The sequence below is a fragment of the Tachysurus fulvidraco genome, chromosome 6 (assembly GCF_022655615.1).
Source record: "Tachysurus fulvidraco isolate hzauxx_2018 chromosome 6, HZAU_PFXX_2.0, whole genome shotgun sequence".
Lineage (NCBI taxonomy): Eukaryota > Metazoa > Chordata > Actinopteri > Siluriformes > Bagridae > Tachysurus > Tachysurus fulvidraco.
In genome coordinates, this window is record NC_062523.1 from 8,763,597 (window position 1) to 8,782,308 (window position 18,712).

Sequence of the window (18,712 nt, forward strand, 5' to 3'; positions counted from 1 at the left end):
TTAAAGCGTAATTCACATTCTTACTTGCATATTGATTCACATTCAGATTCTGATTTGCATATCGATTCACATTCTGATTCTGATTTGCATAATGATTCACATTCTGATTCTGATTTGCATATCGATTCACATGTAGATTCTGACTTGCATATTGATTCACATTCTGATTCTGATTTGCATCTTGATTTGCAATCTGATTTGCACAATGATTCACATTTCGATTCTGATTTGCACAATGATTCACATTTCGATTCTGATTTGCATAATGATTCACATTTCGATTCTGATTTGCATATTGATTCACATTTCGATTCTGATTTGCGTGCGTATTGATTCACATTTCGATTCTGATTTGCACAATGATTCACATTTCGATTCTGATTTGCATATTGATTCACATTCTGATTCTGATTTGCATATTGATTCAGATTCTATAGATTTGTTGTTCAGTTGTTCATTTTTTGAATGAACAATGTTTGGTTATAACATGGTATTAAACTGTTAGACTGAAGAACTAAAGACATTCTCAAACAGCAAACAGTTCTCAAACTTGCTTTAATTGTCCCGGACAGATATAAACGTGAAACCCAAGCAACAAATGATATTCAGTATTATGAACTCTGACAATAAAGGATTCTCAGAACTTCCTTAAAATTAGATAACTGGCCAAAATAGCATATTGGGTACAGTGCTGTTGCCATTTGGTGTAAAATGGGCTTAAATTTATTTATTTATTTATTTAGAAATAATTAGTTTTTTTTTTAATATTCTATAAATCAAGTTTATATGCCAGATAAGAAGCTAATCACCACCATCTTATTATACCCCATCTTGAGGGTCTTGTTAATACATACAGTGTTTCCCATAAGATAGAGAATATATCATAAAAATAACTTTGAAAATGACATTCTGAGAAAGGTTTTAGTGTTCAGGATAAGCTGTAAACAACAGTTCTTTTTCTCTGCGTGTTTTCAGCACTTAAGTGTGTGTGTCAGCTGTGCGCTAATCACACCTGCGAGACGGAAGCCGAGGGTGCGTGCTGGAACTCGGTGATGCTCATCAATGGGAAGGAAGAGGTCGTAAAGTCCTGCCTGTCCCCCAGTGAGCTGAAGGGACAGGTGTTCTGCTACAGCTCCAAAGATGTGTCAAAACGCAACTGCTGCTTCACTGATTTCTGCAACAACGAAACACTTCACTTACGTATCACAGGTATCGTGCCTTCGTTTCTTCTGTCCGTCTGCCCTCTGAGAGATGATTCGATTTAATCTTCTATAAGTGAACAGATATTATTCGACCAGAAGATTATTTTGGTGGTAGAAGTGACATATTGACACAGGAGTATTTCATGCAAAGCAGCTCCATACCTAAAACAGATAAAATGTCCAGATAGTGTAGTTGCTATATGTGTACAGTCAGGTCCATAAGTATTTGGACAGCGACACAATTTTCATCATTTTGCCCCTGGACATCACCACAGTGCATGGATTTGAATGAAGCAATCAAGATGTGATTAAAGTGTAGACTTTTACCTTTAATTCAAGTGGCTTAACCCTTTCTGTCTTATCCACAAAGGCCCGCTGATGGTGAAGGTGGGCACAAGTCAGAATTTACCGAAAGCTGAAAGTCAGTTGAAGGTCAGTTCATTAACCGTATGGGATCAGGAGTGACTCCTGCTTGATTGGAATGAAAACCTGCACCTTCACCAGCCCTTTGCAGAAAAGAATTATAGCCATTTTTTTACACAGTCCCTCCATTTTCACAGGCTCAAAAGTAATCGGACAACCGACTAATAACCAGTTCCGTGACCAGTATGTGACCTTTAAAGCATAATTATGATTCGCATTCTCATTTTGCATTCGTATTTACACTATCATTCTGATTTGCATTCTGTTTTGATTTGCATTCTGATTCGTATTCTCACAAGCATTTGGCCAGTAGACTGATAAGCAGTTTCATGGTCAGGTGTTGTCTGTTTCCTCCTTATTTCATGACACATTAAGGAGATGAATGAGTTTATCATTTTATCTGAGCAGGTGGTAGCCTAGCGGTTAAGGTGTTGGGCTACCAATCGGAAGGTGGCCACTGAGCAAGGCTCTTAACCCTCAGTTGTATAAAAATGAGATAATGTAAGTCGCTCTGGATAAGTGCATCATTCTCAATAGGCAGGAGTGGAGTTTGGGTCCTCTGGAGCAAAGAGTTTCCTAAAAATACTAATTCTATATATTTATATTAAACAACATTGTGTGTGTGTGTGTGTGTGTGTGTGTGTGTGTGTGTGTGTGTGTGTGTGTGTGTGTGTGTGTGCTCCCAATGTTCCCAGGGTCTTCTTTATCACACCCCTGACCAGGATAAAGTGGTTACTGATCAGGAATAAATCATGTTTGAGCTAAGAGATGAGAGCGTTGTCTTATTCTTTCTCAGCCTAATGAATGAAAGACACGACTTGAAATACAGGGCAAGGCTTTTTGTATGCATGAGCATGTGTGAGCTCGAATTTTGACCCCTGGCAGACGAGAAAGACGTTGATCCTCTCATGCCGAGCTGTGATATAATATCTTGGCAGGGTTATCTTCCAGCTGAGAGTTATTAATACTTCACTACGGCCTAATGGGGGGTGTATAAACTCAAACTGAGCACTGGCATCGCAGATTCCCTCTACTGAAGATAATGCACTAGTTCAGCTACTTCAAACTATGCCAGTCTTTAATGACAGAGTGATCAGAGCTCATTGCTACATTTGTGTCTAATAAGGAGATTATGTCAGTCAAAGACATACCGTGATTTTGTTTTTAAAATTGTCTATTGTTTGTGATTTGTGATCATAGTTATTATACTGTGACCAATACACAAGATTAATGATCATTATAATATACCACAATGTATTTATTTATTTATTTTGCCTATTTTATTGCGTTTTTACCTTTTTATTGTGTTTTTACCTTTAATGGCGACGTGCAGGTAAAATGTCATGACTTTAGGGCTTACAGGGTTAGTGCACTGCAGACGATCCGTTTGATTTATTACCCTTTGGATTAGTGAGCTGCTAATCTTGAGACGTCGCCATGCGTTTGTTCTAAAGATGAACTCGGATATTATACTACAGATGATGATATCATGACATTGCCCTCTGATCCCAGTGAACATGTTTCATGTAATATCCCCTGGCTTTTTAAAGAGCACCCTCTCAGGATTTTGTAGGAGTTCTAAACATTTTAAAAGCGATGGATTGATATCTATGAGTCAGTAGTTGTTTTCAGAGCCTTAATCATTTTAAGATGGGAGTCTTTCTATTTTTTGACCACAATTTCGCCTGATATTGTTCTTGAGTGATGATCTAATGTGAGAAATGTAAGGTTTTGATGAGCAAGCACACACTACAAGATTCAAAAGATTTTTTTTTGTTGATACTTGTGTCAAATGAATGGAGGTGCAGCAATGTTTAGCGATAATAGTATGTTGAGTGGATTGTTTTCTCTTCTAATGTTTTCAAATGTGAAATCAGATTTTATAAAAGCTAATTGTGAGAAACAAACACCAACCTTGTGATATGACGTAATTCATATCCAAGACTAGGACTTTAATTTTACATTAAAAGCATCAATAGTGCATTTAGTGCATGTAAATACTCGTAGGTCAGAAGATCTGCATTAACCAAATTAGACTTAAATCATCCATCCATCCATCCATCCATCCATCAGTCCATCCATCCATCCATCCATCCATCCATCCATCCATCCATCCATACATCCATCCATCCATCCATCAGTCCATCCATCCATCCATCCATCTTCTACCGCTTATCTGGGGCCAGGTCGCGGGGGCAGCAGACTAAGCAGGGATGCCCAGACTTCCCTCTCCCCAGACACTTCCTCCAGCTCTTCCAGGGGAATACTGAGGCGTTCCCAGGCCAGCCGAGAGACATAGTCCCTCCAGCGTGTCCTAGGTCTTCACCTGGGCCTCCTCTCGATGTGGAGGAGCAGCGGCTCTACTCTGAGCTCCTCCCCAGTGACCGAGCTCCTCACCCTATCTGTAAGGGAGAGCCCAGCCACCCTATGGAGGAAACTCATTTCGGCCACCTGTATCCGGGATCTTGTCCTTTCGGTCATGACCCAAAGCTCATGACCATAGGTGAGGGTAGGAACGTAGATCGACTGGTAAATAGAGAGCTTCGCCTTGCGGCTCAGCTCTTTCTTCACCACAACAGACCGGTATATCGACCACATCACTGCAGAAGATACACCGATCCACCTGTCGATCTCCCGCTCCATCCTTCCCTCACTCGTGACCCCAAGATACTTAAATTCTTCCACTTGAGGCAGGAGCTCTCCACCAACCTGAAGGGGACAAGCCACCCTTTTCCGACTGAGAACCTTGGCCACAGACTTGAAGGTGCTGATTCTCATCCCCACCGCTTCACACTTGGCTGCAAACCGTCCCATTGCACACTGAAGGTCCTGAATTGAGGAAGCCAACAGGACAACATTATCTGCAAAAAGCAGAGATGAAATCCTGTGGTCCCCAAAACGGACTCCCTCCGGCCCCCGACTGCGCCTAGAAATCCTGTCCATATAAATAATAAACAGAACCGGTGACAAAGGGCAGCCCTGTCAGAGTCCAACATGCAACATGTAAGTCAGACTTGTTCCCAGTGCATGTTAGACTTATATCAAATTACACTAAAAAAGGATTAACAAATTAAACTAGTTCTTTCTTGTTTTTTCTTTTATATACATTTTCTAGCCAATGATGTGTACTTAAAGGTGGGGTGCACGATGTTTGAAAGCCAATGTTGACATTTGAAATCACCAAAACAAACACGCCCCTAACCCAAATGGGTGTCACCCCTGTATTGGTAGCTCCACCCCACACATACATACGTAACCCAGGCAACTATTATGGCGGAACCTGCTGGGGCAGCTGGCCGAGGGGATATTTTTATCAAAAAATTAACTCAATAAGTAATACTATGTTAATACAAATGTGGTTTTGTAGTACTGTGTTTTGTACCGTGAAAGGTTTAGCTCCGTTTCACGCTGAAGACGTTCAGTTCTCTCAAGCGCTGGAAAGCTGATCCTATATTAACACGGGTCCTGCTTCTTGCCTTATCGTAAGCCTTTCTTCGCTTTTCGTTTTTATTCGCCTTGTTTCAGTTCCCTTTCTGCTCATTGGCTACACGTTTGTTTTGTTTGTCGGCCCGCCTCAGTTTTCTGAAGTATTTCTCAAACATCATGCACCCCACCTTTAATCTGTGAGCCATTTTTATGTTTCTCGGACAACTCCTTTTGGTCCTTTAGTCCTAATACAGTACTTTAACTTGTTCTCTTTGTCTCCTCACAATTCTGAAAACTGGAAAACCTAAAACTGGAAACTAAAATTACGTTTAAATATCTCCATTAGAGAGTGTTTCGAGATTATTTACTATCTTCTCTGTTTAAATGAATGTTGGCTTTATATGAAAGGTTCCCACTTTACTCTTACAGATCTTAATGGAAGCGATAGGATTCAACTCTATATTCCGAATGAACGATAGATTATGTAGGTCGATTCATTTCAGGACTTCAATTAAGAAAACACATTCTGTTTGGTTTGAAGTTAAATTTGTCGCAAAGGTACATTTACATTTCAAGTCGTCAAGTCAAGAAGCTTTTGTCAGACAAAGACAACGTTTCTCCAGGACCGTGGTGCTACATAGAACAAAGACAGAGCTGAAGACTTAAGTAAGTTAGTCGTAGATACATAAAGTGCAGCTGTGCAACCTGGTGTACACAGTGCAGGACAAAGGACAGCGCAAACAAAACAATGCAAGACAATACACAAGAGCAGCGCTGACCAGTTTACATACTGTATGCTCTATATTTACAGCATTTGGCAGATGGTCTTATGCAGAATATTCAATTCAATTCAAGTTTATTTGTATAGCGCTTTTTACAATAGACATTGTCTCAAAGCAGCTTTACAGAACATGAACATAGAGAAGAATATGTTTGTAGTCTAGAACAAAAATGTATTTTCCTTCTTGTGAATATACTTGTCCTAAATGCTTGTGTAGAATCTCTACAGGCAACTAACCTGGCAGTCGGAGTAACAGCAGTCAAGTGCAGTCGATGGCAAAGCATGCTGGATGATTCAAACGCGATTAAATCTGGCGATAGTAACTTGATAGAGTTTTGATACACGGACCTGGAAGGACATTTTGAGGCAACCCGGTTACTGTCAGGTGAAATCTAGTTGAAATCCTTTAGTGTTTTTAATGACTTTAGGATTAAAAAGACTTCAAGCCCATTCGGTTTAATATCACACTTTAATATTACGAGTGCATACATCGGAAATGCTGAAAAACATCAGCTCACACCAATTAAATGCTAATGAATAGTTGCTTGCAAATGAAACATAACCGATAAGTCCAAAAGTATGTGAACCTCTGACAATCACAGAGGTATGTGGTTCTTCACCAAACTGTTGCCACAAAGCTGGAAGCACATAATTTTATAGGTTGACTTTGTATTCTTAAGCATTACAAATTGCACTGACAATAACACTGTTCATGACAACGTGGCTTGTTGAGGATGGAATGGAAGAACTTGAGTGTTCTGCACAAATCCCTGACTCTAACACAACCCCACCGAACACCTTTAAAATGAACAGGAGCACTGATTGTGCACAAGGCATCCTCACCTGACATCAGTGCCTGACCTCACTAATGCTCTTATGGTTAAATAGGCAAATCCCCACAGCCGTGCTCCAAAAATGCAGTGTAAAGCCCTCCTAGAATAGTAGAGGTTATTATAACAGTAAAGGCAGGACTAAATCTGGAAAGGGATATTCACCAGTCATATGGGTGTGAAGGTCAGAATCTAACCAACAAATTGTTCCTAAAACAACAAAGAAACCCAATCTGTGATAATGTATGCATGGAGTTACTGTACACAGGTTACATCATCTGGAATTTGGTAGCCTAGTAAGGTAGCCTACGGGAATGGACTACCATTAAGAAGGTTTGGATCCCAGTTCTAGTAAGATGCCACTGTTGGGGCCCTGAGCAAGGCCCTTAACACTTAATTGCTTAAAAGGAAAGTCACTTGGGATAAGGGCATCTGCCAAATGATGTAGAATATAATCACAGGCCATGTTGGTGTCTTGCATGATTCTTTGTAAGTGAAATTTTTAATCATTTTCACCACATTGTTGTCCACCACCAAACACAGGGGTTTGCACCATAAAAAGCATCAGACTCACGCCAACTGATGACAGAAGGTAAAAGAGAGTCAGGTTCTCTTCAAATACGCTAGCTAACTGCACCTATTATTGGTCAGCACACAGTTTCCAGGTTGATGACCGGGGCTGAAATATGTCATGCTGTGACACTACCCAACATTCCTGACATAGATGTTGACACTATGTTATATATTAATAGACTTATGAACTTCTCGAATGTGGTGTGGAAGTGACCGCCAACTAGTGGATCACTGCCCAGCTGCTTATTTGCCTCTATATGACGGAGTGCGGGACTGCTAAGCTGCCTCGATTACTCGAGTTAACAAGAATGGCCAGAAGACGAGTGTGACTTAAAGGAACCATGTGAGGTCATAGTCTCAGTCATGAGGAGACATATTTTGGTACTTTTGCTTCTCAGCAAGGAAATAAGTAACGGGAATGCACTACTAGCACCAAAGAAATACGATCGGTTGTTGTCCAGTCTGTTCTTGCACTTCTTGTCATAGTTTAGTAGGCCAGAGTACTACTGTGTAAAGTGCTGGAAATCTTGGTGGTTATAATATCAAATACTAAACCTGGAAACTAAATCTGCCTAAGTCTAAGTCTCCTACTGCTTCTTTTACCACTTTATTTAAAAAGCCATAATAAAGGTGTTCTCTGCATGTAGTGTTGCATGTAATGAAAGCCAGAAAGTCACTTCGAGCACTTTGTTAGAGTTCTGGTTTAGTAGCTTTTAAAGAAATCTGAATCCTTTCATTGACTAGGTGCTCTCCTGTAAGTCCTTGAGTCAGATCCTATTTTTATGGAAGCAGGACTTGTCTACTTGTGATCAGTGAGCATATATAAGCCTGTTTCTATGGCTCTTTTACGTACACATACAGTACTGTAGCAGTACAATTTTTGAGGTACGTTCCTTCTGTAATGAGCAGGCATACTCTGGGCAGCTGTAGCTGAAAGTGTGAAATCCCTGAATAAACCTGTTCGACCATCCGGTTCTGCTATAATAGATTTTAGTCCATGGGTGACCAGCAGGCGTGACTGAAAACCTCGACTCTCTATTTGGCAGCCTGTCACTGCATCAGGACTGTACTGTCTGTTACCATGGTTATTGTTACCATGGATTGTGTACTGAAGCATAGACGGGCCCGAATGGCACTTTGGGAGGAAGGGAAAGAAACACGTTATTGTAAAATAGATAAATAAAAGTCGAAAGTCTGGCCGTACAGGTTAAGAGAGAATACTTGTCTTTTTAAGTGGATGTCTGGTTTCAGTTCAGTTTTGCAGTTGGTCCGCCTACACAGTACAGGAACAAGGAGCTGCAGACTGGCCATCTTTTACCTGACTTACTGTATGCTTGTGGATCAGTGAATGGCATTGTCACATTGAAACGCTTGAGCAGACTAACAGTGAGAGAGATGGGTTTTTGTGTGGATGTGGAAGCAATTAATTGAACTGCGTCTGCAGATTTGAAGTAATGAATACAAAATAGTAGACAACCGACCAAGAAGAGTGATGCTTTCAATATGGAGCAGATATACATGTTAAATTCCCCCTAACATTTGTTCTTCTTTATTTCACTTTAGTAGTGTGAGGTTGGTTTATAGCTGTTAGAATCCTTTTCCTTTGGGGATATTCATGCTGCTTTTGTATTTCTAGGTATTTGTTGATATAATGATAAATGGTAACTATATGTTTTAATGGAGATAAAACCTTCTTTTATGGCAGATAAAAAGAGCTCTCTCTCTCTCTCTCTCTCTCTCTCTCTCTCTCTCTCTCTCTCTCTCTCTCTCTCTCTCTCTCTCTCTCTCTCTCTCTCTCTCTCTCTCTCTCTCTCTCTCTCTCTCTCTCTCTCTCACACACACACACTCACTCACTCACTCCCATCTCTCCTATTGTTCAGGAGCCGGTGTAAAGTAAGAACACACACCACCTAACTGATATATTGTTCACCTTTATGAACAAGCCTCCAGGCATTTCATGTGTTTGTAATAATATCAAATCAGAATAACAATTAAAACATTTTGCAGTTCCCTTTTTGAAAGTGTTCACTCTTGTATATAAGAGTTGCTTTCGAACTCTTTTATGTTCTCAGAGCATCTTTAGCATCATCTCAGTTTATTGCCACTACTCCTCTTCATGACATTTCTGTTCTAACTTTGTTAGACTGTTTGCCCAACCCTTTGCCCATTTTTCTTGATTTATCTGTGAGATGTCAGGTTTGGAGACTGGGAGTCAATGCAAAGCTTTTTATTGTCTTGTTCAATTTAATGACCAAAGGATATTCAAACTCTTCTCCCTAAACTGTATATGCTTTCAGCAGCTAATTGTTGCCTAAAATATTTTTCTCTCGGTCTGACAAAGTCCTCAATAACAAGTGTTTACAGACAGACTGTTTCGTCTTCTTCAGTAACGATGCCTGCTTTCTTCTGAAATATTTTTTTTTTGGTATTTTTTTTTTATTGCGTTGATGAACCCTGGGTTGCAGAGTTCTTTCTGAGAGACAGGGGAGGGAAATGTGTTGAAACTCGGGGCTTTGCGTTATGCCGTGACCCTTTACAGATGCAGCAAGACTGCGGCCCTCAGGGAATGGTAGACACGCGCCAAGAGCCAGTTTGGACCAGAGACATTTACTCCTGACACACTGCAGGGCTGAAATGCAGACGAGTTAGTTAACTTGTTCTACTCAGATTTGCAGCATGTGCTGTCTCTTTGTGAAAATGGAACTCTTTGAGTATCAAGGTGCCACAGACCCATAAACAAACAAACAAACAAACAAGTAAGTACGTAAGTAAGTAAGTAAGTAAGTAAGTAAGTAAGTAAATAAGTAAGTAAGTAAGTAAGTAAGTAAGTAAGTAAGTAAGTAAGTAAATAAGTAAGTAAATAAGTAAGTAAGTAAGTAAATAAGTAAGTAAGTAAGTAAGTAAGTAAGTAAATAAGTAAATAAGTAAATAAATAAATAAATAAATAAAAAAATCCAAGTATTAAAATGATATTAAATGATATTTGCATTAGGAATAACACAGTAGTTGGTGTAGTAGCAGTAGTATTAGTAGTAGATTCAGTAGTTTAACAGTATCAGCAGTAGGGAGACGAAGCAGCAGGAGTATCATCAGGATTGAGGAAGGAAGTTTTGCACATCCATTCAACACACTTACTCTGTACACACTTACTCATACTATAAAGGCACTCTGTGCCTTTATAGTATGCTGCTGCAGGTGAGTAATTGTTTGTAATCGCACGTCAGGCGTCATTACGGATTTAAATATACTGTATATCCAGATTTCTGTAGAGCTGCTTTGGGACATCTCTTCTGTTCAGTTATTGATTCTCATTCTTTGAGTGATGGTTTATAATACAGGACTGAAATACACCTCTTGTTCCCACAGAAAGGTGGATTCTTTTAAACGGACTTGGGTTGTACAGATGAGACAAGTTTTTGTTTGTAAAGCCATGCCAAATAGTCCAGTTTAGACACATGATAAACCTCTGCAGGAAAAGCTTAAAGAGGAAAAGAGCTGTTCTATTTCGCCTCAGGGTGCTCGTTAGGGATTGGGAGAGATGTATTGTATTTTAAATTTTAAATTAATATGGAAAAAATTATTTTTAACCTATAATTTTATATATTTGTTTATTTATTTTTATTTTTATTTTTTCTTCCTCGTATTATTCGTTCATTCATTCTCTACTGCTTATCTGAACTACTCGGGTCACAGGGAGCTTGTGCCTATCTCAGGCGTCATCGGGCATCGAGGCAGGATACACCCTGGACGGAGTGCTAACCCATCGCAGGACACACACACTCTCATTCACTCACACACTCCAGACAATTTTCCAGAGATGCCAATCAACCTACCATGCATGTCTTTGGACTGGGGGAGGAAACCGGAGTACCCGGAGGAAACCCCCGAGGCACGGGGAGAACATGCAAACTCCACACACACAAGGCGGAGGCAGGAATCGATCTCCGACCCTGGATGTGTGAGGCGAATGTGCTAACCACTAAGCCACCGTGCCCCCCTTTCCTCGTATTATTATATATCCCCCCTCTTCCGTCTTTTCTGCTTTTAACAACGGGAATTGCTAAAAGCGCTAAACAAATACAATCGAATTGAATTGAATTTCATCCAAGAAAGCAGTGATTTCTTTTCCTTGAATTTGTGTTCACGTTGGTTGAGTCCATTTGTTTCTCTCCAACACGTGCAGCTTTTTTGTTACGTTCTAATAAGCAGTTATTGTTTCTTGCTCAAAGAAATGTTTAAAGTTAAACAGTCACAGCTGATCGGTCATGTAATAAGATGTAGAGAGTCCCAGCTGGACCTGAAGAACAGAATTACTCATTTGAAACTCTCTCTAAAGCACAACAGGAGCAGGTAATGTTCACACGTGTGTGTTTATTGTCACAGCCATAAAAACAAGCTATAAAATCACGTCAGAAGACACGGTGTACTGTTGATCGTAACGTTTTATGTTCTCGGCATTACAGAGGCATGATTACATAAGCAGGCACGTCGACACTGCCGAGAAAGAAAGCACAACACAATCCCCAGTAAAAGAGATCATCAGAAGCTTCTCAGAAATGTTAAATACTCTAAAATGGGAAAATCTGGATAGGGATGAGAGAGTGAGTGAGAAATGTTTGAGTTTGTTTTATTGGTAATAATTTACATCTAATTGCAGAAGACAGTGATCTTGATCACAGTCATTAGGCACTGATAGCACTGATAACCAAGAAGTGTTTTTTTTTGTCCTGAATGAACTTCCCCTAGATGTCCGAACATCTTTAAACGACAGGTGAAGACCTACCACTTCCTGAAATACTAGACTAGACTAGAATAGACTAGAGCTTATTTTTCCTGTTTTTGTTGTATGTGTATATTAAAAAAAAAACCTGACCAGAGTTTTAGGTTGATGCTATCCTAAGTCTGTAACCTACTGAAACCTACTGAACCAGTGTTAATGTATTCACTGATAGAGACTTATTTAGAGGCGTCTGCTAAATGCTGTAAATGGACGTGAAGTGACGTGACATACAGCTAAGTAAGGTGACCCATACTCAGAATTTGTTCTCTGCATTTAACCCATCCAAAGTGCACACACACAGCAGTGAACACACACACACACCGTGAACACACACCCGGAGCAGTGGGCAGCCATTTATGTTCGGTGCCTTGCTCAAGGGCACATCAGTCGTGATATTGCCGGCCCGAGACTCGAACCCACGACCTTAGGGTTAGGAGTCAAACTCTCTAACCATTAGGCCACGACTTCCCAATGTAAATGTAACTGTAGCACAATATACTGCCGTTATAGACAATAGTTATAACCGAGTCAAACAGGAAGTCATGGACGAATGCTTAAGACTTATTAAACCCCAATAACGGCCTAATAAAATTAAGATAAATAGAAGCTAAATATAATTATTATTACATAACATGATGTAATTAAGACTCACACTTACATCCACCTCAGCGGCAGACATACTGTTCGATCCTAAAAGTTTTCTCATATGTTCTAATAAATAAAAGTGGTTACTGTTTTTACCTACGCTACTGTGCAAGGTATCAGAGTTTTGTTTTCAGTCAAATGTGCATTCAGTACTTATTATTCTTTATTATTCAATCCATTATTCAAGATCAATATTACAAACGTTTATAAATTTCAGGGGTTTTGCTGTTAAAAGCAGTAAAACTAATAACAATAAGACAATACGACTAATACAGCAACAACAATGTGAAAATCTTTATGAGAAAGTTGCACATAAATGCTGCATGACTGTTAAATGGAATTAACGTACGGAACATTTTTCCAGAAATATTGTCTGATACAAATGAATTGATAATTAATTCTGAAAACAAAACAATAGCCTCTGACTTTTGAATTATCACTTGGTGTGAAAATGAAGTGAATTTATAAAAATAAATGTACAAAAATGGGGTCAAAAATGGCTTTTATAGGTTGTCAAGAACACACCGTAGTTAAATTACATATACACTGACATTAACAGTGGATGAACTTTTAGAGATCCTCGGTATGTCTTGGTACTCTGATTGGTTCCTGACGTTTTGAATACTGTGTGTATTCCCTGTTGTTGTGTTATGAGTTATACCACAGGTCCCCATGCTTGGTCCAGGAGAACTCCTTGTTTTAAACATTTGTAAGTCTAATACACTCGGTTCAGATAGTCATCTAAATCACAGCCCTTCCTCAGGGGTATTACAGGACCAGGCTCGAGAGTTTGGGCCCTGCAGTAGTCATGAACTCAGTCCACTGTGAGTTTTACTGATTAACCTTAGTTTTAGAGCACAGATCTTTTTTTCCACTTGGTTCTGATTCTCTCTGACTTTCACACTGCCTGGGCAAAATGAGATCATTTATGGCTCTGTGTTCACACTCCTGCCACTACTGAACTAATTATGCCAATAATAGTCAACACTAGAGGGTGCAATGCTCCTGGTGGACATATTATTATCTCTTGGCTTTCAGCAGATTCTAAGTATATATATACACTTATCATACACAGGTATGATAGTCTGCTTATAAATATAGATGAGTTTATATTCACATCCCCAGCCATGAAGTTCACAGTGTTGAACCTCCCACTGACATTTACTACAAATTACTTTTATGTGTGTGTTTTTATAGAAACATCCTCTGAGGACTCTGACTGGGGACGACTCGAGTTGTCAGCTGTGATCCTGGTGCCGTCTTGCCTGCTGTGTGTCGGTGTGTTTCTGTGTATGTGTGCGGTCCGGAACCAGCGGTGCCTGCACGTTACGGGCCGAAACCAGGATCCAGAGGAGCCACTGGATGACCAGAGTCTTGTGTCATCAGAGAAATGCCTTAAAGAACTGATTTATGACATGAGCACATCAGGCTCGGGATCAGGTGAGAGCTGAGACCAGAGAAAAGGAGAGAGAGAGAGAGAGAGAGAGAGAGAGAGAGAGAGAGAGAGAGAGAGAGAGAGAGAGAGAGAGAGAGAAATTGCACTATGAATAATAACAGCTTTAATAAAACTTAATTTAAATTTAATATAGCTGTCAACTTCGAGAATGATAATTCCGCACAACACTGTACCATACGCTCCACAGATAATTAATATAAAATATAAAAATAGAGCTAAATAATATATTGATGTTGAACAAATCTCTAAATAATGCAGTGTGTACTTTTTTTTTTTTTTTTACACCTTTTATAAATCACCATTAGTAATGGTAACTCTATTGGTATGAACATGATATTATTCAACATTGTTTTTTTTTTTTTTGCATACAGTGTAGATTAATTACACCATTTTAGGCAACTCACAGCTTGCTTGGATCCAACATAACCATGATTATTAGTGAGTTATGAAACTGGGTGCAGTGAATCTCTCAGATGAAACTGATCTGTAGGTTTATGATGAAATCTTTCAGGAGGCTTCCATATTCATTTGCTATTAAGCAATTATTTTCTTCATCAGCTGTAATTATGCTGATGCTGAGGTTATATTCCTGGCTCTGACCCCAAAACTTACATTTATGTCCCATTTCAGATTAATTGCCCCAGTGCTGTTATAATAACTGCCACTCTTTTGGAAAGGCTTTACGTTAGATTTTGGGGCATTGCTATGTGGATTTGTGTTCATTCAGCTACAGGAGCATTGATGAGGTCAGGCCCTGAAGGGAGACCCTGGTATGAAGCTGGATATCCAGTTCATCCCAAAGGTGATCAGTGGGGTTGAGTCAGCATCAGGGCTCTAAGTACAACACTTGAGTTCTATCAGTCCAAAGCATGTTATCATGGAGCTTGCTTTGTGCACAGGAGCATTGTCATGCTGGAGCAGGTTTGAGCCCCAGTTCTAGTAAAGGGAATCTGTCATTCTATAGCGTACAAAGACTTTCTGTAGAATTATGTACTTCCAAATTTGTGGCAAAAGTTTGGAGAAGAACCATATATGGTTCTTGACTCTTAATTGTCTGTGAAAAACTCATTTATTTCCAAGATTTATGAAGGATTTTTCTTAAGCAGCTAAGTGATGTACACCAGTACTGCTGAACCTTCTTGATCCTATAACTATTTGTCGTACAAGTTGACATAAACATAATGGACCTTGTTTTGGCTGCTCTTGATCATTTAGCTGTTGGTGCTTTAATCTCTACATGCTGTGCTGTATATAAGCAGGATTGACTGAAAAAGAGTGGGTATGTGGGTCTCAGGGCTACCACTGCTGGTACAGAGGACAATCGCACGGACCATTGTGCTACAAGAGAGCATTGGTAAGGGTCGCTTCGGAGAAGTTTGGAGGGGCAAGTGGCGAGGAGAAGATGTTGCCGTGAAGATCTTCTCTTCTCGAGACGAACGCTCTTGGTTCCGCGAGGCTGAGATCTACCAGACCATCATGCTGCGGCACGAGAACATCCTGGGCTTCATCGCAGCTGATAACAAAGGTTGTTTTACACACACACACACACACACACACACACACACACACACACACACACACACACACACACACACACACACACACACACACACACACACAAGCACGTTCACCATGCTAATAAAGCCATGTTCACACTAATCCATTACAGGATGGTGTTATGTGACCTCACACAAAGTGCTGCTATCACCTGAAGTCGCTTATTCTCAAATAACAATACACTCCTTAATGTTTTATTCCTCTTATACCAAAAACTATGATATTAATAAACATTTATTTTTTTTTTTAGATTAAAGTTAGATTTAATATTGTGGAATGTCCATAAAAACAAATTCCCGTTATCACTTACAGCAGCTTTTCTTCTCTCTCTTGAAGACCAAAAAAATCCAGCTTGTCAAATGTCTTCCTGTGTCTTCTCACAGGAAGCATCATTATATTAATGGGTTGTTTTTTTTAAGTGCAAGTCATTGTGTAAGATCTTACGACTGAAGTGTTAAGATGAGAGATTATGTAGAACGAATATAGAAACTGATGATCCCTTTAAATGCTATTTCCAAAACGCTAGAGGTCTAAAGACCATATCAGATAGATAGGAGAAATTAAAATATCCAATGTACTTGAGATCTGACTCACTTCCCTTCAAATAAGACAAGTGTTTACTCAGTAGCTAAGTGTATTTCATGCAACCCAGCTTGTTTTTTTCTTCATAACAGTGACACTGATGGGCCGGTTAGTCAGCATGTTATCCACTTATTTCACTCATTTACTGTCGATCAGCTCCTAATGACATAATCTGATGCACAGCTGCAGCAGGTCCTCAGGATGTTCAGAGGGAAAATAAAGTGGAAGCTGTTATCTTAATAGCTATGCTCATGGACAGGGTCAAAAATCTAAATACGTTTAAGCTGTATCACTTATTCAGGTTGTATCTATTCCTCAAAACTTTTTCCATTGACCGCAAGGTCAAGTCGAGTCAAGAAGCTTTTATTGTCATTTCAACCAGATATTGCTGACGCAGTTCACAGTGAAATGAGACAGCGTTTGTGTGTATTCTACAGTACATGGGCAAAAATACTGGAATGAACACTTAATATAATAGCAGCGGTTATATGAGGTATTGTAATGAATTGTGCTAAACAGTTATTGACTGAAATGTGCAATGGTCATATAATGGTCAGTGAAAATATATATATATAGTCTGAAATAATAGTCTTTTTAGCAATTGAGGATGCATTAAATTTTCCCATGTAGAATCCCATGTAGTTAATGCAGAGCATCTTTAGTAAGATGGAACAAATGCTAAGTTGGGGTCAGAGCACATGGTCAGCAATGATACAGTGCCCTTGGAGCTGAGAGAGTTAAGGGCCTTGCCCAAGGGCCCAACAGAAGGATCTTTGGCACGGCTGGGACTTGAACCCCAAGCCTCAACCCAGAGCCTTAACTGCTTGAGCCAACACTGCTGAATAAGTTATTCACACTTATTCAAACCTAGGGGCAGTTTAGTTAACTTTTCAACATATTTATGAGAAGTTGAAACTGAAAAACCTTGAGGATGCCAATGGGGAGAAAATACAATATGCTGTGGATCCAAAAGCAGACCCTGGACCTATGAGGGAGCAGCAGTAAAGCACCAACATGACCATAAGATTCTTTCTTTCTAAATAAATACAGTTTCAGTTTACATACTATTGTGTTGTGCATATTCTAGATTTATAAACTATAGTTTTAGTTAAAAAAAAACAACAAAAAATTACTGTACATCAAGATGTTCTGTGTGTCTGATCCTTTCTGTGTAGATAACGGTTCATGGACTCAGCTGTGGCTGGTGTCGGAGTTTCATGAACACGGCTCACTGTTTGATTACCTAAACAGATACACGGTGTCCGTGGACGGCATGATCGTCCTCGCACTGTCCATCGCCAGCGGCCTGGCTCACCTTCACATGGAGATCATTGGCACTCAGGGTGAGCCAGCACTCAATGCTCCTTCTAACGTTCACCTGTTTCTGTTAAACCTTGAGAATATCCCGTCTCTTTTCCTCCGAGAAAAGCATACCTCTTTACAATAGAGTGACCTTTCTAGAGTGCACTTATTCTACAAGCCAAGGAATAATTCTGGATAAAAAAAATATCTGGCCTTTTTAAGTCTAAGGCATATTTTTTTATATTAATCATGTCAAAATGCTCAAATTGTGCTTTCAGGAGTCCAGAATATTTTTAGCACTGTGCACCTTTAAAATACCATTTAAAGAGCTTAGAATGACTTGTTATGTATGCTGCTCAATACGGAGAATTACATTCTACACATTTAGCTATTCGTACATTGTTATCTAGCCTCGATATTTTGTGATGATTTAGTGGTGACGGCAAAAGAAGATTTACGTCCTGTTCTGTCCCCATGGTACAAATTCAGCCTGGACCCACTCACAGCTTAGCAGGTGATCTGCTCTGATTAATCCGCTTGTTCTTCTCAGAAATAGTAACTGTCTTAGATTAGATCGCTGGGCTTGATTACCAAATCTATCCTCTGAGTCAAAGTAACAGGTCAGCTTTATTTGTTTAATATTATTGCCGCTGTCACAGCTCTTCCACAGAAACTGAAAAATAAAAAGAAAGAAAGAAATGTGTATTTACAAAGGTGCTTTGTGACAATGTCCATTGTTAAAGGTGCCCTTCCACACAAAACCGTTTTTACTTGTATTTTTTTATATGTGTTTGGTCCATATGTGTTTGTGTTGTGTCGGGAATGTGAAAATTAACTTCTACCTCCGCGGTCAGTTCTAGCCACTGAAAAGAAATAAGCAGACTAATCAGGTCAGTTAGAAAAGCTGCTCAGAGTGACGTAGACATGATCGAGCTCATTACTATTCATGAGCTCTCCCACTTGAGACCACGCCCACAGAATTCGTGTAGCTCAGTGAGTTTCCTATACAGCAATGATGGCTGAACGTCAATATACCCGAAGAAGCCATTCTGAAGCCTCTATCCTAGGCTACTTATTGCGCTGGGTGAATGAATAGTCATGCTCTCATATCCTAGCGGTTAGCCAATCGGAGCCAAGCAGCATAGCTCATTGAAT

General features: G+C 39.7%; 1 protein-coding gene across 1 annotated transcript in view; it reads left to right on the forward strand.

Annotated features, from left to right (window-relative positions):
* LOC113660845 (activin receptor type-1C) overlaps positions 1-18,712 on the forward strand; it is a 39,637-nt gene that overhangs the window by 10,095 nt on the left and 10,830 nt on the right. The window contains exons 2-5 of the mRNA XM_027174653.2: positions 976-1,209; positions 13,858-14,100; positions 15,411-15,641; positions 17,431-17,598. Coding sequence (XP_027030454.1) covers positions 976-1,209; positions 13,858-14,100; positions 15,411-15,641; positions 17,431-17,598 — 876 coding nt within the window. The remainder of the gene's footprint in view (positions 1-975; positions 1,210-13,857; positions 14,101-15,410; positions 15,642-17,430; positions 17,599-18,712) is intronic.